Raw genomic sequence first — 22,329 nt, 5'->3', positions numbered from 1 at the left:
TCTCTTTCGACTGCACCTTCGCTAAGAAGATGATTTTTAAAAAAGCACTGATAAGTAGCACTCTATAGATCTATAGGTTACTTAACAATTACTTGCTTTTCTGATTTGTACCCTAATTGTTGAATGCACTTATTGGAAGTCGCTTTGGACAAAAGCGTCAGCTAAATGAAATGTAATGTAGTGTAAATGATAAAACTATAAATCTAGAAAACAATGTAATCTAAAAATAGATTATTCAAACACATTTTTTACTGTTACTATTTGCATGGACAAATGCAAACATTGGTTTTATCTATTTTATGATTTATTTGACAGACAAAGGATCAAACAGACGACAGTGAGCTACTGAAAATATACAGTTGCTTCAATTTCTTCCCCTTATTTAGATTTTTCTTTCTCTCTCATTTAACGCATGAATGAATAATGATTTAAATGATTTTTTATACATTTGGATGAAGGGATTGTTTTTCTTATGAATTAAATTCAGCCTTTTAACAATCATGAGATAATTGGTTTACAATATCTAAAGACTCACTTGGAAGTTTGTAACTTTGCACACACAAGACGATATAACTGTGCATTATAAGAAAATTCAGCTTTTAAGTGCTGAAGAGAAAGATTATGACTCTGGATTTATGAATATTTTTTATTGTGAAAATATGAAATGTTTGAATAATGGTAGAGCAATGATAGATTTTATTTTGTTTGTTTTTGTTTGTTGTTTTGTTTGTGTTTTTAATACATTATTGAGTGACCACATTTTAGAAAGTAGCACAAGTCTGCTAGTCACACTTCAAGTCATTGTTAAACCTGTAATTTAAAAAATAAAATAATTCAGACTAAATATATTTTTTTATGTAAAAGCAATACTTTCATTCTGCACCCCTCAAAACTGTGGGTGTATTTTTCTTTTTAAAGAATAACTTTTAACAAAGATTTTACATATTCAACCTTTAATGTTTTATATATTTTTATATAATTTGTATGTTTATGCTCATGCATTTACTTATATTCATTGCTTTATAATATAACCATATAATTAATTTAGCCCACTTGCATAGGCAACCCTCTGAAGGGTATGGGGGGTTTCTCTAAGTTCAAATGTGTTCCTGCATCATGGTCAAGACTGTGTAAACGAAACATCAAAAATAAACTCTGTTCAAAAGCTGTCAAGTATTGCATGAAAGCAAAAATGTGAGCGAATTGTCACATGTTTTCTGACACTTTGGAGCTTAAAAAACAAACAAACAGCAGAGTGGGCGCTCCCAGCCCTGCACAGGCGCAGCCCTCCCTCACAGGCGGGTCTAGCGTCCTCTTGTCCCGCCCCCTGCCCCGCGGCTCTCTCTCCGCTCCTGAACGCTGATGTGTTACTAACCTCAGCCTCCAACTCCGCCAAAATGTTCAATTTCGGATCAAAATTGGTGCTTCTGTTGCTCCTGGCCTTCCCCTGTGGATTGATATCCATCGGTAAGTCGGATATTAAGTCATATTGTTTCGTTTGAAGCGGACGGTTCATCTCGTCCCCAGACTTCTGCAACAGTTGCAAAGTTATTAGACAGCCTCGCATATTGACGTGGCACAGCCTGGACGCTATCCACACGCAGTTTTAAGTCTTCACCGCTTTCTTAACGTCAATGTATGGACGTGTATGGTTTATTCATAGAAACAAGACAGTTGTAGCTCGTCTCTTTTTACTCTGAAAATGTCTGTGTCCTTCCAGCTGCTGCAGCCGAAGCGTACAAATCATAAAGTCCACCATTAAAAGTGATTAAAATGTCGCTTTGTGAGCTTTAGTGGTGATTTTAGTCAAAGTCTTAAAGTCGTTGTTGCTGCAGCAACAGGTAAAGCTCCCTCTTGCTGGGACACGTCACCATAGATAAGATGGTAACTTACAGTGTGTTTGTGTTTTCAGGGGTCTCCTATGCTTTTTTATGTATTCATATTTGTTCTAATGTTCATTTTAAACCATCAACAAAGCGGCCACTTTGACTGCGGACAAGGAAACCGCTGAAAAAGTAACAACAGTCACAAAGTATAAACCTTAAAGGCTTAGAGGCTACTCACAATGATTGTGAACGCTGCTACCAGGTCAGTCCAGCTAAAACATCCCTTCAAAGCATTTTTAAAGCATTGGTCACTGGTGTGTAATATTACAGTTCTACCAACAATAAAATATGTAACATTTTCATTTTTTCAGAAATCATATTGTTTTCACGCTTTGTTTTTCACTCTTCTTTCTCCACCAGCAATTAGGGCCGAGCGATATCGCCAAAATCTCTCAATTAGGGGTCAACCAATAAGGATTTTTTTAGAGCCATAGCCGATGACCGATACGGAGTGCAGATTTTCTTGAGCTGATATTTGGAGCCGATTCTACTTTTACTCCCTCAATTTACATCATAAAAATTACACAATGATGATAACAAATGTTACCAGTCTCAGTTTAAACAAAGGAACATTTATTGAACCTAAAAAAGGTGTTTCCAGCCAAACAGAGCTGCTGGTAAAGACGCCTGTCTGTAAATAATGCCGGGCAAAAAATGGTGAACGCAGCAGCCCGCATCGGCCGATACGGTACATCTAATAAGACACAAATTATCGTCCGATAATATCGACCGCCAGATGTATAGTCTATCACTACTCTCAATATTTCCGATCAAATACCTCGATATTGTATATTGATGATTCACAGCAATACTTTACAGTTGACAGTTGACATTTGTAGATATACACACCAAAATGTTTGGTTTGAGTAAAATAACTAAATCCTTGGGGATAAATTCTTTAGCAACATTGTTTCCGTCACTGTTGTGTCTTCTGCCCCATGCAGGCCGCGTCTCTGCAGACTCTGCTGAGGACGTTGCGGAGGATGTTGCTGAGGACTCAGATGCTGCAGTCGATGAAGAGGAAGATGATGAAGAGGTGCTCGTTGAGGAAGATCAGATGGAACCCTCGGTACGTATGTTTTAATCCTACAGCAGTGTAGCAAACCATAGATTCACACGCAGACGATCAAGTAACCGTGTCATGTGATGTTCCACCACAGGAAGGAGACGAAGACGACTCTGACGAAGCAGCTGATAAACATTTATCATCTCACCCCGATGCCGACACAACCATCATCTTCATGACAGGAGAAGGTTGGTTCGGATTTGAATACACTCATCGTAGACATGGGGAAACATATCAGGCTATCCGGCTGTTAAGTCGTGAAGTAACACCCTTTAAAAATATGATTTCAGGGTCCAAGCTTTGTATTTCTACAACGCAGCAGTGCCGTGTTCCCCGTGGTTTGAACAGATCTGAGTTTTAAAAAAACAACGTAATTGTCATTAACCTCTTTCTTATGGATGAAAAAGGTGTCTAACTGATGTTAAAGGTGATCGTAATTGTTCACATCGTCGGTTTTGTTCCAGTGGAGCGTTTGGACCAAAATCATATTTTGAAAGGGTGTTACGTCAGACTTAACAGCCGATTATGTGTCTTTGTTATTACATCGTTATTTGTTTTCAGGTTTTTCTTAATGAGAATTATTTGTATTTCTCATAAATGTAGAGTTTCCTGCCAATGAAATTGTGAGGTTCCTGGTGGGTTTCACCAACAAGGGAAGTCAGGATTTCACTGTCCAGTCGTTGGAGGCCTCTTTCCGTTACCCCCAAGACTTCCAGTTCTACATTCAGAACGTAAGATGTTTTTCTTTTTAAACACTAGCAACCATGTGCTCCATCTTTATCTGGAATCTTATACAAAATAATGAAAGAATGCACTCATTTGTTGATTTGTTTTCTTTTTGAGATGACCAAGACGAACTAAATTCCTACGTATCTCAAATATGATTGCACATGCGCTCTTTTAGGGCAAAATCTTCTATCCTGATATAGGTCATTTCACAATATAGCATGTTGTCTGGTAATTCAATAGTCTATATGAAATAACCACATAGTGAAGTCTATCTTTGTATACGAATAGTACTGAGTATTTTCTCATTTTATTAAGAACTTTGGTGCAAAATGAATTTAACGTGCCAGGATCAGAACGTAAAGCCACATCCGAATGCTGCAATTATTGTCATAACACAGTTTTACTGAGATAAATTATATAGAAACATTTAAACAACAGACATTTTTAATTTCATACATATTGTATTATCATATTGCCCAGTATGTCATCTTTTTTATTTCATTTTGAAGTCACCACATGGATTTGGGAAGTGAAGGAGTGGGAGCCACTCACTGTGTGTTAATCTACTCCTACATACCTCACAAAATGCATTTTTCGCCATACCTTGGTGACACTAATCTTAAAAACTGATTCAGATCACACAATACCTTTTTATTAAATTCCTTTAAAGTCTTCACTACATATATTATGGCTGTTTGGATGGTAACTACAACGACACAGTTTTAATGCTGTATGTTTTGTTTAGTTCACAGCGTTGCCCCTGAGCACTGTAGTGCAGCCGCAGGCTCAGGCCTCCTTCGAGTACTCCTTCATCTCCGCTCAGCCCATGGCGGGTCGCCCATTTGGTCTTGTCATCCTACTCAACTATCTTGACTCCGAGGTAAAAAGGTTTTTCATTATCTATTTTTTTTTTAAATATATGAGGTTCAAAGTCCTCCTCAGATTGTGATGATTCATGAAATGGATACCTTAAGAAGCCATTGTCAGCAAAGCAGTTTTCCTTTTATATAAATGTATAATTGGGATGACTGATGGCTGCTCACTGTCATTATGTTCTGCCTGCTGAGTGTTTCCACGCTATTCACGAATGGTGCAACAGATGCCGACTCATATCGACATTCACATTTTTTAAAGAGCAGCACTGAAAACTTTCAGGAAATACTTGAAAGTTCAAGGAACTTTGTTTATTTAGAATATTTGCTTACTTTCTTTTTTTTCGTCAGGGCAACGTGTTCCAGACGGCCGTCTACAACCAGACTGTCACCATCATCGAGCTCGAAGAGGGACTGGACAGAGAAATGTAAGGCCTTCTTTCTGCTCTATCCTGTGGTGTACATACTTTACTTTACTTCTAGATGAAGTTATTATTACCAAAGTGACTGAATCGGTAGGCAAACGTATTACAGTGTTTCTTGTTTGCTTTGGCATATTTCTCAAATCCTCCTAAACAAACAGCACCACACAAAGGATTACCTGCAAAAGCCTGTAACTGACTCAAAATCGTTAAAGTAAATCTTTATGTCAATGATCATGTCTGTGCCACCAGAAGGAAAGTGCTTGAGTCATTGTTTACAAACTAGATAGTCAAAGTGCTCCGTCACGTTGTCAACATTGTACTCAAAGTATTGTCTTGTGTAAACTATGAATAATTTTAGAAGAAAATTATTCAAAATGCACTTTTTCTGAATGACATGGATCATTTTCAACAGTACAAAGCTGCACGTCACTGTAGATTAATTGCAAGAGATTGGACATTATTCACTTTTATGATTTGCTGTCGGAAGTTTAATTTGTTGACAGACTATTTTATTCAGCTACAGAAAGAAAAAGACATGTTTGTTTCACAGCTGAGTGTGCCTTTCTCCTTGGTTTCTTCTACATCTTCCTCTGTTTTGCCTCTCTACTCGTTTCCTTGTTCTTCCAGCAACAGAAATTCTGACACTGTGTTGTGCTCTGTCTACACATGCTTGCCTGTTGAAGGTTCATGTTTTAAATAACTGGTTGATCATTGGTACCGTTTCATTAGTGAAACTCAAGATTCATCTTAGTGCAGGACACAATTACAAAAAAAGTCCAATAAAAATGTATAAAATATGCTCGACAGATTATGAAAACTGGTTCAACCGTTTTGTATGTGATGACTTGTGCAATGAACTACCCAGAGAGCCGGTATAAAACATTTAACAGTTTTTAATATAGGAAACTTCAGACATTTGAACCTAATCATTTGCATGAATGTCCAAAGCATTAGCGATTTGTTTAATGTGGATTGGTAGGGAATAATTTATTAGGATGCCAGACAAGAAAAGAAAATGCCAGAGTCCTTTATGTCTGATACTGAGGGAGTTTGATTACTTGACCAAGGAGAAACAGAAGAGTCGCCAACACAAAGTAGTGCTCGAAGCCACCTCAATTCTGAGGCTCAAACAGCAAAGATCAGATTCTTATACTAAAAAGGTGGATCGAGACAGCAATGAGACCTGCTTACATCGCATTGGCTATAAAGCATAAACATGACATTAAGTAAGTGACGGTGAGTGTCATCAGTTAAGTCTGCAGAGTCAGATTAAAGGCATCAAGGGAATCGTGACCTTGGCTCCAGGGAGTTTTCAGGGCAGCCTGACTGACACAGAAATAATCAGAACAGAAGCCGACTGTACTAACGAGGACTGAACATGAACCCAAACTGTCTAGGGAAAATTAAACATTACATCACATCGAGCTCTCTAAGGCTTCACAGTACCAGCCTTCTCAGACTATTGCAGCACATGTAAGAACCTGTAAAAGGAGGTGTGAATTTGGCACAAAGAGAGTAGTTGTCAGAATTGTGCTGCTGGTACAAGATGCAGTTACTGTCACCAGCATATTATTATTCAAGCAGAACAAAGTGTTTTGAGTTTTACAATTTTCACTGGCTTCAATCTAATTTGAATACAGCATTCAATAAGTAAACTGCCGAATATTTAGGAGAGGTCGTAAAAACGTTTGCGTATACATCTGAAACATAGATGGCTACGTATTAAAGCAAAGTAAATGCATCTTCAGTCATCCAGGAGCCATGCCTCACTCCTAGATTATGGCATGCAAAAACACATAGTACTGTGAAACTCTTTTAATTATTTCCGTTCACTGATTAAAGAAGTACTTTTGTTGTTTTTCTGCAGAATGTTCATGTACATCTTCCTGATTGGACTGGTGAGCCTGATGCTCTTTGCGATGTACCAGGTCCTGGAGACGAGAACGGTAGGCTTTGTGGTTGTCTTCTGTCAGCTGCCTGATCCTTTATGTTAAGATGTGTATGTTTGAGCGACATAATGCACTTGGGAGATGGGATGAGTGATTGCACCAATGCACGACTGAGTGTATAAAGTCAACTGCAGCAAATGTAGCAGTGCACATTAACGAGCTGTGTCATCCATCCTCCTCCCTGTAAAAGCATCTCCTTAAGCAGTCAGGGATATATTGAAATTGAAGCAGGCTGGTGTATAAAATGTTTTTATGTTTAATGTTTTCTTTTAACTTGTGATTTGCAGAGAAAGAGAATCCCAGTGAAAATCGAGAAGGGCACCGGTGGGATGAGTGATGTGGACATCAGCTGGATTCCTCAGGAGACTCTCAATGTCATGAGTATGTTCACTTTATCCTCCACTGTTACGCGTAATGACAGACTAAAAAAGAAGTGATTTCTTTGCTCATATTTCTGTTATTCTCTCTTAAAATGAACACAAATCTCATCTAAGCATCCTGATTTACAGACAAAGCCTCCCCTAAAGCATCTCCACGGAAACGAACCAACAGGGCAGCTGGAGCAGATCAATAAAACTGTCCGTTAACATCCATCGCCATACTGTCCATCAGGCTTTTAAAGCTCATTTCCTCACTACGGTAGCCCGATTCCCATTTACAATGACAAAAATCAACATGTACAGCCTGAGCAATGTGTTTATGATGTTGATGGATCTCAGCCTCTCATCCTGCTGGGACCACGACCAAAGAGCATCCTGGACTCTGCTCTGATCAGACCATTTAGACACTAACAAGACTGAACCACAGCTCAGCTTTAAAGGGACTTTTTTTATCAGTATGTGTGTGTAAAGGTGATAAAAGATGAACCAGTAAGCTTTTATGGAAATATAAAGGGATTGTTGTACAAACTGCCCCACAAAAGAAGGCTGAATACATCTACAGTCTGCCTGTATGAATGCTGTCAAGTCATGCTTTGGGGTTTAATGACATTTCATTTGGAGATATGTTATCTGCATTTTTAGGCTTCAAACCATTCCCATTTCATCTACTGAAGGAGATGAACCCCCTCCTCTTGATCATTTGAACAATTGATTAAAAGCTTTCTTACCGATACCCCTCTGCTTTTAGCATCCACTCACATCACCTGATGTTTTTCAGTGTAGCAATGGCAGCTGCAGTTACAGCAAACTTTAAAACAGTGTTCTCTGGAGGTTTATGCAGGTTAGTTTGCCTGTTTTGTTTTTTTAGTGAAGTGTCAGTGTTGCAATCTGTCAGGTAGCATGCCATTACTTTTGTTAAAAAAACATGTTTTCAAAACAATAAAAGGGTGAACAAAGTGTATTATGTCCCATTTCATTTTTGCTTTTAAAATGATTTAAACAATGTTGATGACTAATGGATTATTGCAGCTCTAATGTTTCGATCCACAGAGAGTTCAGCAACCCTACATTTATATGGGTCCATAAAGTCCTTATAATGATAATAAGAAAAACTACATTATGTAATGAGGCAAAAAAAACACTAACAGTATTCAGTTGGTCTACTTCAATGAATTAAATTAAAATAAATGCTTAGGTAACTTAAAGAGTCTTTCAGCCAGTGTGGACTGCAGTTTGGCTGTCCTTGCAAAAATGTGCAATTTGTAAGTAAGCATGGGCACAGCCTAAATAAATGACCACATTTATACTTGTGGAGCCCCAAATGGACGAAAGTGCAGTACATGGTTATCAGGTGAGATGAAAATTTTGCTGAATACATGAAAAAATAATAGTCAAATAAAAAGGAGTAAAAAATAAAATAAAAGCATATACTTTTCTTGATAGCCTATTGGTACTTTATTTATTATTCCTTTTTGCACCGAGTCCACTCCCATCTGGATAAGGGAAGCGGCACAGCGAGGATTCTCTTCTTGGACTTTCCAGTGCCTTTAACACCATCCAGCCCCCTATACTTCAGGACAAACTGAACAGGATGGGAGTGGACCCCTATCTGGTGGACTGGGTCAGAGACTACCTCACTGACAGGCCACAGTACGTCAGACTGAAGGACACCACGTCTGACACTGTGGTCAGCAGCACTGGAGTCCCTCGGGGCACAAAGCTGGCACCTCTTCGGGCTCCTGCTACAACTCGGAGCTGTGTCACATACAGAAGTACGCAGATGACACAGTCACCATGGGATTTTATCAGACAGAGAGGAGTATCGGAGTCTGGTGGGGGGCTTTGCTCTCTGGTGCCACACTAACCACCTACAGCTCAACACCTCCAAGATGAAGAAGCTGGTCATTGATTTTGGGAGGTCCAGACCAAGACCGCAACCAGTCCTGTTAGAGGGGGCTGAGGTGGAGGCTGTGGACTCATACAAATACCTCAGGCTGTGGCTGGACAATAAAGTGGACTGGACAACACACACCAGCCACCTGTACAGGAAGATACAAAGCAGGTTCTACTTCCTGAGGAGACTGGGGTCCTTCAGCACCTGCAGCAAACTGCTGTGGATGTTTTACCAGTCTGTGGTCACCAGTGTCCTCTTCTACACTGTGGTGTGCTGGGGGGGGGGGGCAGCATATCCAAGAAGGACACATCCGGACTGGATAAACTGATCAGCCCGGCCGGCTCTGTGGTCGGCATGAAACTGGACTCGCTGGTGACGGTGGCAGAGAGGACACTGGACAAACTGCTGGACATTATGGACAATGGCAGCCACCCCCTGCACACCGTCATCAGCACCCAGAGGAGCCTGTTCAGTGGAAGGCTGCTCCTGCCCAAGTCCAGGACCAACAGGCTCAAGAACTCCTTTGTCCCTCAGGACATCATCCTCTACAACTCCTCACTCGGGGGGAGGAGGAACTAAAGAGGACAGAAGGGAAGGAGTGGGAGCCACTCACTGTACAATGAATGATCTACTCTCACATACCTGGACACATATATTCTTTTTTTTGTGCAATAACTTTATCCACCACCTAAGTGCAAAAATTTAATATTACTGCTCATTTCTGTGATATACAGTCATACATATTTTATCTTATACATTTCCTCTACATTTAACTTTTCTGATTTAACTTTATTTGAATTTTAATTGACCTGTATTCTTACATCTACCTCATAGATATTTGACTAAGAGTTTATTGTTAACTGTTTGTCTCTTTTTTTATACTTTCTGTATTTATTTAGCCAAGAGTTTATTGGCTATCTTATACTGTATTTTTTTTTTTATATATCTCCCTTGTGTTTTTGTAAGATGCTGGAAACTCAATTTCCTTGCGGGAGTTCATCCCAAAGGATCAATAAAGAGAAGTCCAAGTTTAAGTATTTAATTTTCCTATTTATCTTTAAATTTTGATGTTCTCATCTTTTTTTTCCTTGCATAAATTTAAACATTCGTCCACACTCTATATTCCCAATGTTTCCTATATTCCCCAGAAAAAAAAAAAGTTTCTGCACCCACCCTTCGGATTCATCAGATTTAACCTTAAATAGCAGAAGGTTTGTGATGCAATCATAGTTTGTATCAGCTTCCTCGACACTGAGATGAGCAAACATCGGACATTAAAACCTCTAACAAAGTGCCTGACACCGGACAGGGGCATCCTGAGGGCGCTCCCTGTGTTGCAGGAGTGCTGTGCTGTGCACGGTGGTTCCGTGAGAGTTGTCCGGTGCTGAGGGGGTGGGGGGAGATGAGCTCAGCGCGCGCCGGGGGGCAGGTAACGTCAGCAGTCGGCCGGAGCAGGGAAAGACTGTACATACACACCCACCAAGTGTTTATCGCAGCCTAATCACCGACACACACGTTTATAATGGGCCGCTAATCAGCTCCGTGTGAATGCTCCGCTTTTAAAAAAAAAAAATCCGATTCATGGTGAGTGTCTCGGCAGCATCCCGCGCCCTCCGCTTCGTGGCTTGAAATGGGATGATATGGGATTTTTCATGTCGACGAAGATCGGAGGGATTCTTGCGTTTGCCTTGGGTAAGATATCTGAAGCTGCTCCGTGGGTTTTGATCTGCCACTTTGGATGGTTAGACACAGAAAACTGATTTAATCATCTTCCTGCATCAGAAATGTCAAGCTATGAATGTGATCTTTATTCATCTCCATCAGCGGTGCATGGTGGTTATGGGATCTACGCCGTGGCCAACAGCTTGTAGTACCCACACCCCATCGACGAGATACTGGGTTGTCTATAGGCTACTTAGGTGATAGTGGGAAAAGCTCTTTGATGCAAGATCCAAAAATAAAACAACACAAATGCATTTATTCCTGTGAATTGCCACTTTTAGTGTTTATTTGCATTGTACTATTGCAGAATGTTTTACTATCGACATGAGATCTTGTGCATTTAAATGCTCCGAGCAGAGGATTGCACCCCATGTGGAAGGAATGCATGGGATGAGGTGTTCAGGACTATTTCTTATTATCTGTGATAATATCTGCTTCAACGCGACTGACAGCTGACAGGGTTGCAAAATGTTTAAATTCAGATATTAAAAGTAACGTTAAAATTTATTTTTGAAACGACAAAATCAAACATAAATTTAATTAAATATTGTTTTTATGAAAACACTAGAAAAATATCAAATTATAACAACTTTCTCTTGTGCTTATAAAGTGTGGGGGAATAAGCTGTCCCCTCTCTGTTTTGCAGTATTCCTGTCCCTTACAGTGTCTGCAGACTCTGATGCAAATGTGAAGTGTGAGAACATATATAAGGACTTTTCTGACTGTGTCCTCGAGCTGGGAGAGAGCATGGACAACTATCAGGAGAATGTGACCAGCGAGAGGGGCGTGGCGGCTGTATGCAGGTGAGAATAACTTAACATCAGTAAAACAATGTGTGAACAGCACGCAGCATCCATTTGTGCACATGGGACATCCCTAAGAGAATCTGTAGGATTTTATTCAAACTGATAAATCCACTTTTAATCAGAGAAGGCGAGAACTGGAATACAGCTGTTATGGGCTGGAATAAAAGCAAAACCGTGTTTCAGTTATATTTGTAGGACATGAGAAAGTGAATGAATACAGAAACAGTAAGTGTGCATCTTCTGACAAAATACTGGAGAGAGAAACAGCAGATGTCGTGATCTCAGAGAGAGAATAGAGAAATGAATGGTGCTGAGACACTGAGCCATTGTACTAAATAATTTATGACTTTGCTGCAGCAGTAATGAAATTCTGGGGACGTTTTTTGTCATTGCTACTGCAAACACTCTACAAGCCCAACACTGTATATTGAAGACAAAGATTTACACACAAGCCTTCTGTTCAAAATTGCCCTCTCGCAATATCATCTGTGATATTGTTTCACTCTGATACAGTTGCCATGGTAATTAAAGCTCGGTTTGACTTACTTGACGTCAACCGTATAGTGGCCTGAGTGATAGATTGCTGCCGAGCAAATTAATCCACGACAGCCAGTGCATGTCTGCATTCTGAAGCCGGGATGAATTCTTGAGTGAAATGGCAGACGCAGCGTTAATCTAATGATCCTTTTGTTTGCCACAGCCACTGGGAAGCTTTCCACACATGTGCCCTCACAGCGCTGTCCGACTGTCAGGAGGAAGTCAGCTCCATCTGGGAGACTCTGAGGCAGGACTCCCTGAAGATGCGTTTCCAGGGAAGTCTGTTCGACCTCTGCAGCCCCAGCTCATCACCCAGCATAAGTGCACATACTGCTGCCCTTACCCTGCCACTGATCGGCGTGCTGATCATGACTGGGCCTAACTGATACCCTGTACAGATTTGGGTGAGGGTCAGGGGATTGGGGGGATAAGGAGGGCCTAAAAGTCCCCTGGTTTGAGTCCTCCTGAGGTCAAACTTTAAGCCAAGGATTTAAGAGGGACGAGTGTTTTAAAATTGATTATTTTGACACAGAGCCACGGAGGTCTGTGTCAAACGAATCGATATTTACTGTGATGAATAATGTTTGAAATCTCCCCCAAATACTTCAGCTTGATCCTCCCTTATGTCTAGAAACTGATAGAGTAATTGAGAAAAACTACATTTAAGCCAATTTATCAGTCCAGGCAGACGAAAGCAAACACGCCAAATGGGCTTTTCATGGGATTTCAGACACAATCTGAGCAGATGAGAACAGACTACAGTCAGACACCTGTGGCTCGGGTTACCGACATACAAGGAGTGGGCACAATATTATGAACACTTGTACACTTGTATGCAATGAATACTATATTTATGAGCATTATCCTGTCCTGTTTTTGCGGATTCATCTCTGCTGTCATTTATAAAGCAGTGTACGAGGAGTTGAACTGGTTTTCGTCATGTTCTAAGACAGCAAGGTGTTCATGCTTTTGTGTCCACTCCCTGTGTCATGTGTTGTCCGGTTTGATCCAAAATATTATATAATATAATATTTAAAAGAATACTTTTTGTCAGAGATAGCTGATTTATACCACTCTCATATCTTTGCATTAAATATAAAGACACTGCCAGCAGCCAGTTAGCTTATATTAGCTTAGCACACGGCTCCCTTTGGCTGCTCCTGGCAAAGAAATAGCTTGATACATAACTCCCTGTAAAACTAGAACTTGTCATTTTTACACTTTTGAAGGGATTAAACAACATATACAATTATAATTAGTGACTGTGAGTGAGCTTCAGATGTGCTGGGAGATGGATTTTGCTACCTTAAGACAAAGCTAGGTGAGCTGTATCCACCTGTTCCTTTGTCTTCTAGCTAAGCCAAGCTAGCGCTATATCTAGTGTGCAGACATGAGAGTGGTATACGTCATATCTTCTTGGAAAGAAAGCAAATAAGGGTGTTTCTGAAAAAGTGGAACTATTCCTTTAATTAAGCACTGTAGTGTATGTTAGACACCAAATCACAGATTTTAATATGCTATTGTGATGTAATTAGCCGTCACACTGGAAGAAAACTTTTAATGGAGCACCTCGCGAATAATAACAGCAATATCTCAGAAATTCTTTGCTCTCAGTATTACAAAACTATTTGAATATGTGTTAAGTTATTGATATGTGAAAGGACCGAACCTTAAGACTGAACCAGACATTACTCTGACAGACTAGAGCGTGGTGAAATTCCCCTTTTAATCTGTTTCCAAGTTTAGTAAATGTTTGTGTAAGTGACAATCAAGCCACTTGACACTTTTGACACCTTTTCTCCTCCAACACTTCAGCCCACTGTGGCTGATGTTGCACGGCTGCTATAAAGACACCAAAAACAGACATTATGACACAGCATCACGTCTCTTCTTTGCTCTCTCTGAGCCTCGCCCCATGCTTTGGTTCAGTCTTACGCTCAATCAAACTTCTGACTTGTTGGTGTTTGTGTAAAAAGAATGTGTGAATATTCAGTTGTTTCATTAATTCTGCTCCACTTTGTGTAAAAATGTTATTACTGCACAATCTTTACTTTAAAGCAACTACAAGGAGAGTTTCCATGAGCGCCCCGCCTCGTGTCGTAAAGATCTTAATCCTAGAGCGTGCATTTGTTGTGGAAGCCAATGAAAAAACGACGCAACATAATACATATTAGTTTTTTTCTTTTTTTAACACACAGCTGTTTGCAGCATCCATAACGATGAGTTCATGTATCTATTTGTGGCTAAGATTAATAACTGTGAAATGAAGTCGGTACAACAAAGTAAACTTTGTTTGAGTACTCTTCATACACCTCGATTACATGTAAGCCTATAACAGATCTGGATGCTTGATAATAGTAATTTTGTTGATAAAGTTTATGTTTTCATAATAAGCCAGCAGCAGGATATAGCCGTTAGCAAGGCCAATATAAACATTACATTATAAGCCAGTTAGCTAGCTTTGTTTTGACCATCAATGGTACTTAAAACCACCACTTACAATATATTTCATGAATAAAACAGACACATTACCGGTCTGGGAAGAAAAGTAGCAATTCCGAATCAGTTTTGAATCTTTTGAAATCCTGCAATTCTGACTTGTGTTTTTGCCACTGTCGTCAGCCATAACCACAAAATATCATTCAGCTTAATTTGAAATGGCTAACGTATTCACTGCATAATTGAAAATGTAAACCAAGGCTCTTCCGGTTTGCGTGCCGTAAATCGTTTCGTCACAGGGATACCCGGTAAAGGCATAATGAATAACTGTAAAGAAACAGCCACTCTTCTAGCTGATGGTCTTGTTTGCTTACGTAGGTCATATAGAGGTGTCACTATTAAATTGACTCTGTTTCATAACAAGTTTTTAAAAAAACTCCTTATAATTGCTTTAAAGTACTGCATTAACACGATATATCAGTAGATAAACCACACAGGAGATGATTCTATTACAGAGAATTTCAAAGAAGAACTGCTATAATAATGCAGCCAGAAGTACAATTCTCCAAATAATCATATTTGAATTCATACACAGTATTTATTTCACTTTTAAACAGCTATAAATAATCTCTAATGAGGTCCAATTATATGCAATAGCAAACCAATAGCTTATTTTTGTAAAAATGTCCATACAATCACTTTTGTATCAATAGTATTTCAATTGAAGATCAACCCATTAATGATTCCAATCTGTGCTGCTTCATTTATGTTTCAAGCTTTTTATCAATATCATTTTGTGAAATTAGGCTTGATGTTAAGCTTCAAAAGCAGCCAAGGACAACTGAAGTGACTCTCGACATGAAGCTAATGGGCGTTTTTAACATCATACCTGGCACCATTATCACTCATTTGACGCGTTTAGCCTATAAGCCATGTGAGATATCACAAATTGTAACCATCTTTCATCAATGGAAAATTAGCATTTAGGCTTTCAACACAGTGGCAACTTAGATTCAGAGCAAACTGAACATTATTGAGTGGAAAGCATTCATTTGTCTTGTTTGTTTTTTCAAAACTGTGTCACCACTTGCATAATTTCTTTAATTCTGACATCATCATAGGCATTATCAAAATATGGAGGCTTTCCTGAATATTCCCCGTCCCATATTTGATCCCCAGTGCATGATAATTTTAGTGACAGTGCTTTTTTTTTTTTACTTTGGAAAACATGTACAGTAGTATTGATCTGTGCATGAAGGTAGGCTATAGCACCTCAGTGTCTCAGCATCCTTTTTATGCAGATCCATTACCCACCCACCTCCTCTTCCCTTAGCATGTTCTAGTTGTTTCTATTTATTTCATGTGATAGCATTACATCATCATCCATTGTGCATCTGTCTGGTGGTGAGAATACAAAAACAGTTGTGTTGTCCTCCAAGCATGAGCAATATGTAGGGTCACTTTTTGAAGAAAGGACTCTTATCCCTTCCTGTGCTGTTGAAGAAAGCATGAAAAACGATTGTGTTGTCATCAGCGTTAAAACATTTGAATCGTAATGACAGTTGAAACATCGAAAGAACTTCTGAATGTAAAAACAAGTTCAGTATCCATGGGATTTCCCCCCTTCAGTTTACAGATAGAAAAGCACACGACTTAAAAATAACTTACAAGCAATATATGGTAATGTAATGTTTGTAATAATAAAGCACCATGTTTAAAACACTGTGTGTGTGTGTGTGTGTATGTATGTGTGTGTGTGTGTATGTATATGTGCATCATCTTCAGCCAAATAATAAAATAGTCTTTAATCGATGCAGCAAGTCCTCTGCAGTACGACTCACTCACTACAATGTCTGTTTTTAGCCCTCCCTGAAGCAAAGTGTTGGTAATGAGGATTGGAACCAGCGTTTTTCACCTCGTTAGTGCTCTCCCATCTGCTTCTTTCCACCTGGACACTTCCAAAAGAGACCGTGGTTGGAGAAAATGAGGGATCACGGCCCAGGGTGGAAAACTTTCAGAGATCTAGAGACACGCTTGAGGTGTGTGCTCCTCATTAAAAGACCTATCTTTGACGTCTGAAGCGTAATGGCCAATTATTTTTTAGTTTTCTTGTGAACCGAAAGGATTTTATTAATTAGCATTTGCACAAAGGCACTTGCATCGCACCATACCTCCTTGATGCTGCTGCCAACACCCTGTATTTAAATCTTCAGAGGAGAGGAAAGAAATACAACACCTTATCTTTGATGTTTCTGCACTAGAAACAAGTCGGATGATTTAATTACATGAACAGGTCGATCTTTCTTTGTATTTAAATACATTATAAAAACTAAAAGTTTATGTTAAAGAATACAAAGGTCTCATTGCATGTAAAAACTTTCAGGTCAGCCGTTGCAAGAGATAATTATATTAAATAATAGTAGGTGACAGTGGTTTACAAGGAGTAGGCATGGGTTTGAACGTAACTTTAATAGTTCGACATTTGGGATACACGCTCGTGCTTTCTTGCAGAGAAATTAGAGGATTCATACCACTCTTGTGTTTGTTCGATAAATATGGAGCTGATTAGCTTAGCACAGCTAAACTAAGCTAAGCTGATTAGTTTAGCTTAAATAAAGAAATTATGCCTACAACCCTCTATAAGACTCATTAACATGTTTTATGTAGTTTAATGGTAATAAAACCAAAGAAAAGTTGTGGTTGGAGTTTGGGTTTCATTTCCTCACCTTTGGACACAGACGAGCTGTTTCTAAGTTTCCAGTCTAAGCAAAGTGCGTGCTGGCTGTAGTTTCATATTTATTGGACAGATATCAGAGTTGTATTAATCGTCTCATCTAACTCTCAGCAAAAGAAGTCAATACGTGTATTTCCCATCATTTCTAACTATTGTACAACTTTTAAACATCAACCCCTGAAGCATAATGATGTACTTATACTACACCTCAGAAACCCGAACACACTGTTTAGTCCGCACTTTCAAAGCTGCAGAGGTTTGAGCTTACAGTCACCGCACAAAATAAAATGTATGTGTGACAGGACCTGTAATACTCAAGTAATAGGCAGTTAAAAAAGATAGGTTGAATACAGGAATAGTGTTTTCAGAAACACAGTCTGCTGTCAGGACAAAGCTGGTGGCAGACAAACTGTCCCTAAAGTGGCCATCATGTCTGCACACCATGGCATAAAGAGACCGGAAACAAACGGTGCAAAAGGCTGTACAAGCTTAGCAATAAAGGCCTGACTAATGATGTTTTGAGATTATAAAGCAGAAAACTCTTCCCCACATTTGGATTTACACACAACACAAAACTATAGTACACCTGTTTGAGCACTGAACTTGTGACCCAACATTTAACTTTAAGATGCGTTTGTAAGCAAACATGATAAAAGCTGCGATAGGTTATTTCTCACATTAGCATCCCTAAATTTTAAAAAACACTATATCCTGTAACATGATGGTCATGTTTATTTGTCAACAAAGTTTGTAATTTAACCAACACAAAGGAGCAGGAAAATGTTCTGCTGTTTTTCTTTAAGTCTGTTGTTTGCTCTAAAGTTTCAATTTGTCATTTGAAGATGTGCAAATACCCGGGAAACAGAAGAAATATCGCAAATCTTAAAATGTAGAGATTGGGATGCCCATGATAATGTACTTAAAATGTACACAAAAATGCAATTACTAAGAATAAACTGTATAGTCATTAGGTTCAAAGAAAGGTGTAAACGGACATCTGCTTTTATAAGCAATAAAACATGTATCTTAATATGCTACAGAGTTAATACTGTCCAACATTTGGCGGACAGCTATGAATAAATAGATCAGTTCTTCTGGTGTTTCACTTGAAGAGGAACTCGATGACAATCCAACATCTACGCTGATGGAGGTTCATGCTCAATTTCTTTTGCAAGCTGTGAAAAACCCTCTCCAAGTGAGTTCCTCAGGGGTTAACCGACCACAGGTTTTCAGCTTGGTGCCAAAAACAATTCACAGGTTAGATTTGGGTCCACTATTGACCGGAATGGCCCTGAGCTCAGTCCGCATGCACAAGTACTCTCCAATTACAGCCATCAACGCCATGCAGGCTACATTGACGAGCCACCAGGACAAGGAGGCAGGAAGATGAGCGTTATAGATCCAGCAACCGATCATGTGGAAGAAGTGCACAGTGACTGTGAAATCCAGGCACTGTTTCCCCCGACGGATGAAGAACCACAAGCCCAGGGCGCTGTAGAAACGACGACACAGAAAAGGTTATCAGTGCTGATTTATGTTTCAGATAAGATTTGTGTGGATACAAAGATGCCCCTGCAAAATTGTAAATGTTCAAGTCTTGCCACGTACCAAATCTATATAAATGAAGTTTTATTTTTATGTAAATAAACATCTTTTCAACCATGGTTAGTTCTACTGGTGGAAATATTTCAGTTGTGTAGGTGTGAATGAATCCATTATGCCATTTTATCATTAGAGGCTTGAACAACAGCATTTAAGTGGGTGTGGGTGTCACATCGCTCATCTCTTTGGATGTGTACAGAGAAAAAAAAAAGGTAGAAATGACTTACCAGGTAAGAGAGTTCAGGATGAATGCCATCATTGAGAGCCTGCCCTGCATTGTTGCAAAACCAAGGATCTGCCAAAGCAGATCAAATATTTAAATACCTTTTCAGCAGTTTACAGATGTGTTACAAACATGTCATACAGCTGGAAGAGATCTATGTTATCTATAACTTACTTCATAGCTGAAGATCTGGTCCAATGACCGACTAGATTGCACCAGACTGTCCACTCCAGCTAACCACAGTCCCAAGAAGCTGTAGTAGATGCACTGCATCAGCACAATCTGGCTCACAATGAGGACCGGGTCCCAGATGTAGCTACGAAAGTGACTGCCCATTGCGAACTAATGTTACACGCCCCAACCGTCACCAGCTGGGCCATCCAGTTTGAGCCGAGTGTAATCTAGAAATCTGAAACATAGAAAGGCAAATTTAATTAATCTTAACCCAACAGCTGTATTATGCAGAAACAGGACAATAACCGAGGGACCATAATTATAGAAGTAAAAATACAGCCAACTCCACTGCTGTAAAGTACTCTATAAACAGTTCACAATATAGAATGAGAAGTATACGCTAAAAGCAATAAGAGCACAAATTTAGGCGTTGCATGAGGTAGAAAATATTTGAAAAACCCTGGAAAGTTTAGAGCTGGAGCTCAACAACGAGCTCTACTGGGAAATACGATAACCTCTCCTGGGTTTTAATAATTCTGTGACATTTTAGGCATTTTGTTATCGGGGTATTTGGTGTGTGACGGCATAGGTGATTCATTTAGGCAGTACAGAGAGTCCTTGTTTACCTTACAATACCTATTGTCAACAGGCCAGGAATGCAGTCAATTGAATCTCATCACTTTTTTATATCTTTTATCAAATTTAAACATTGGATACAGCTAAAAGGTCAAATTAATTATTAATAAAAGCTGCTGTTAATTAACCCAAAAAATGAGTTAATGCAAACATCAAGTACTGAATGAGGACATCTGTTCTGTATTAATAGCTACCAAAGAGTGATATTTGGAGCCTTTACTACTCATAAAAATTAAACAATGATGATAACAAATGTTTCGAGACATAATTTTTTTATTTTTATAAAAGGAACATCTATTGAACTTAAAAAAAAGTGTCTCCAGCCTGTCTGCAAGTAATGCTGAGAAAAAACTATTGCATCGGCCGATACAATACACCTAAAAAACGTAAATATCTGCCGATAATATCGGTCTATCGCTAGTTTCAATGTCAACTATTAGTAATGTATTTGCTCTTTGGTGCCACACTAACCACCTACAGCTCAACACCTCCAAGACAAAGAAGCTGGTCATTGATTTTGGGAGGTCCAGACCAAGACTGTGACCAGTCCTGCTAGAGGGGGCTGAGGTGGAGGCTGTGGACAATAAACTGGACTGGACACCACACACCAGCCACCTGTACAGGAAGACACAAAGCACGTTTTACTTCCTGAGGAGACTGGGGTCCTTCAACATCTGCAGCAAACTGATGTGGATGTTTTACCAGTCTGTGGTCACCAGTGTCCTCTTCTACACTGTGGTGTAGAAGAGGACACTGGATAAACTGATCAGGCGGGCCGGCTCTGTGGTCGGCATGAAACTGGACTCACTGGTGAAGGTGGCAGAGAGGAGGACACTGGACAAACTGCTAGACATTATGGACAATGGCAGCCACCCCCTGCATACTGTCATCAGCACCCAGAGGAGCCTGTTCAGTGGAAGGCTGCTCCTGCCCAAGTGTAGGACCAACAGGCTCAAGAACTCCTTTGTCCCTCAGGACGTCATCCTCTACAACTCCTCACTCAGGGGGAGGAGGAAATAAAGAGGACAGAAGGAGTGGGAGCCACTCACTGTGACATTAATAATCTACTCTCACATACCTGGACACTTATCTTCTTCTTTTCTTTGTGCAATAACTTTATCCACCACCTAAGAGCTTTTTCTGTCATATACAGTCATACATATCTTATATAATACATTTCCTCTACATTTTACTTATCTGATTTAAGTTTCTGTGAATTTTAATTGACCTGTATTCTTACATCTACCTCAAGAGTTTATTGTTAACTGTTTGTCTCTTTTTTATACTTTCTGTATTTATTTAGCTAAGAGTTTATTGGTTATCTTCTACTGTAATTTTTATATCTCCCTTGTGTTTTTGTAAGTTGCTGGAATCTCAATTTCCTTCCTTTTGAGTTCATCCCAAAGGATCGATAAAGAGAAGTCTAAGTCCACTATAATTTAACAAAGACCAATGTCTTCTACACACCTGGAGTAAATCTCCCACTGCTCCTGTATCAGGTATGTTACACTTAAACACATCACAGCCTAACGGAGCTCAACGACTAACGTGTGATTAAATTAATCAAAACACACAGTGACATTCAGTTCAAACAGACACAACACCCCAAATGAACACACACACACACACACACACATACACACGCATACCTGTGTGTGCGCGTGTGTGTGTGTGTGTGTCTGTGTGTGTGTGTGTGTGTGTGTGTCTGTGTGTGTGTGTGTGTGGATGTAAACAACAACACCGGAGTCTCTTTCTCGTCTAACGGTCACGTCACACGGACGCGCAGAGTTAGACCACGTTAACATGTTTATTTACCTATAAACAACAAAACATGGAGACAGCGGATACAGACCTGAGGAGATGAGTACAGATGTCTTATTAGCGAGTATCCCTTCAGTTATTTTCTGTGTTCACAGCGTAACCGGGCCTCGACATCGAATAAAGCTTGTTAACACAACACGGAAGTCCCGGCGCTGCACCCGGAAGGACTTTTCAGCGGTCAACACTTTCTTTTCAGTGTAAAATACCTCACTGATAAACTACGTGCTGATGTCCCTGCGGAATTAGTTTTCTGCAAACTACAAAGGGAGGAAAGCTCACAGTTTATTATATTATAGCTACATTTGTGCTTTCCATGATGCATTATGCTGTTTTTTTTTCTTTTTATGCAAGAGCAACATTTATTTTGAAATCCTTTCCTTTTTTTAACGTCCGGGGATGTAACCACTTTTAAATTCCCTTTATAAACTTCAGTT

The 22,329-nt window shown here is 39.5% G+C and overlaps 3 protein-coding genes across 3 annotated transcripts; 2 read left to right on the top strand and 1 right to left on the bottom strand.

Annotated features, from left to right (window-relative positions):
- The first annotated feature begins 1,337 nt into the window (after positions 1–1,337).
- On the top strand, positions 1,338–8,268 carry LOC310965732 (translocon-associated protein subunit alpha-like). Its single transcript, XM_083939478.1, has 9 exons — positions 1,338–1,467; positions 2,831–2,955; positions 3,047–3,140; positions 3,556–3,683; positions 4,427–4,561; positions 4,905–4,981; positions 6,846–6,924; positions 7,215–7,308; positions 7,437–8,268. The coding sequence occupies exons 1-9, from the start codon at positions 1,398–1,400 to the stop codon at positions 7,499–7,501; spliced, it is 867 nt and encodes a 288-aa protein (XP_083795604.1). The 5' UTR covers positions 1,338–1,397; the 3' UTR covers positions 7,502–8,268.
- Positions 8,269–10,689: 2,421 nt separating this feature from the next.
- LOC310965687 (neuritin-like) lies at positions 10,690–16,340 on the top strand. The gene is made up of 3 exons (XM_083939416.1): positions 10,690–10,893; positions 11,570–11,726; positions 12,430–16,340. The coding sequence occupies exons 1-3, from the start codon at positions 10,842–10,844 to the stop codon at positions 12,650–12,652; spliced, it is 432 nt and encodes a 143-aa protein (XP_083795542.1). The 5' UTR covers positions 10,690–10,841; the 3' UTR covers positions 12,653–16,340.
- Positions 16,341–17,080: 740 nt separating this feature from the next.
- sys1 (SYS1 golgi trafficking protein) lies at positions 17,081–22,046 on the bottom strand. The gene is made up of 4 exons (XM_083938707.1): positions 21,927–22,046; positions 19,439–19,673; positions 19,269–19,336; positions 17,081–18,931 (listed from the first exon to the last, which is right to left on the bottom strand). Exons 2-4 carry the CDS (start codon positions 19,598–19,600, stop codon positions 18,691–18,693), a joined length of 471 nt encoding a protein of 156 aa, XP_083794833.1. The 5' UTR covers positions 19,601–19,673; positions 21,927–22,046; the 3' UTR covers positions 17,081–18,690.
- Between the last annotated feature and the right edge of the window lie 283 nt (positions 22,047–22,329).

Source organism: Echiichthys vipera, assembly GCF_963691815.1.
Source record: "Echiichthys vipera genome assembly, chromosome: X".
NCBI classification, from domain to species: domain Eukaryota; kingdom Metazoa; phylum Chordata; class Actinopteri; order Perciformes; family Trachinidae; genus Echiichthys; species Echiichthys vipera.
Note: the sequence above shows the minus strand (reverse complement) of the source record. Positions and strands in the feature narration are given on the sequence as shown.

What these genes read in the sequence shown, in the direction of transcription:
- LOC310965732 (XM_083939478.1), top strand. Translation starts at nt 1,398, where the DNA reads ATGTTCAATTTCGGATCAAAATTGGTGCTTCTGTTGCTCCTGGCCTTC. An exon ending in CTGTGGATTGATATCCATCG is followed by an intron (nt 1,468 to 2,830) that starts GTAAGTCGGATA and finishes TGCCCCATGCAG; the next exon opens with GCCGCGTCTCTGCAGACTCT. An exon ending in AAGATCAGATGGAACCCTCG is followed by an intron (nt 2,956 to 3,046) that starts GTACGTATGTTT and finishes GTTCCACCACAG; the next exon opens with GAAGGAGACGAAGACGACTC.
- LOC310965687 (XM_083939416.1), top strand. Translation starts at nt 10,842, where the DNA reads ATGGGATTTTTCATGTCGACGAAGATCGGAGGGATTCTTGCGTTTGCC. An exon ending in GATTCTTGCGTTTGCCTTGG is followed by an intron (nt 10,894 to 11,569) that starts GTAAGATATCTG and finishes TCTGTTTTGCAG; the next exon opens with TATTCCTGTCCCTTACAGTG. An exon ending in GGCGTGGCGGCTGTATGCAG is followed by an intron (nt 11,727 to 12,429) that starts GTGAGAATAACT and finishes TGTTTGCCACAG; the next exon opens with CCACTGGGAAGCTTTCCACA.
- sys1 (XM_083938707.1), bottom strand. Translation starts at nt 19,600, where the DNA reads ATGGGCAGTCACTTTCGTAGCTACATCTGGGACCCGGTCCTCATTGTG. An exon ending in ACCAGATCTTCAGCTATGAA is followed by an intron (nt 19,337 to 19,438) that starts GTAAGTTATAGA and finishes CTGCTTTGGCAG; the next exon opens with ATCCTTGGTTTTGCAACAAT. An exon ending in ATCCTGAACTCTCTTACCTG is followed by an intron (nt 18,932 to 19,268) that starts GTAAGTCATTTC and finishes TCGTTTCTACAG; the next exon opens with CGCCCTGGGCTTGTGGTTCT.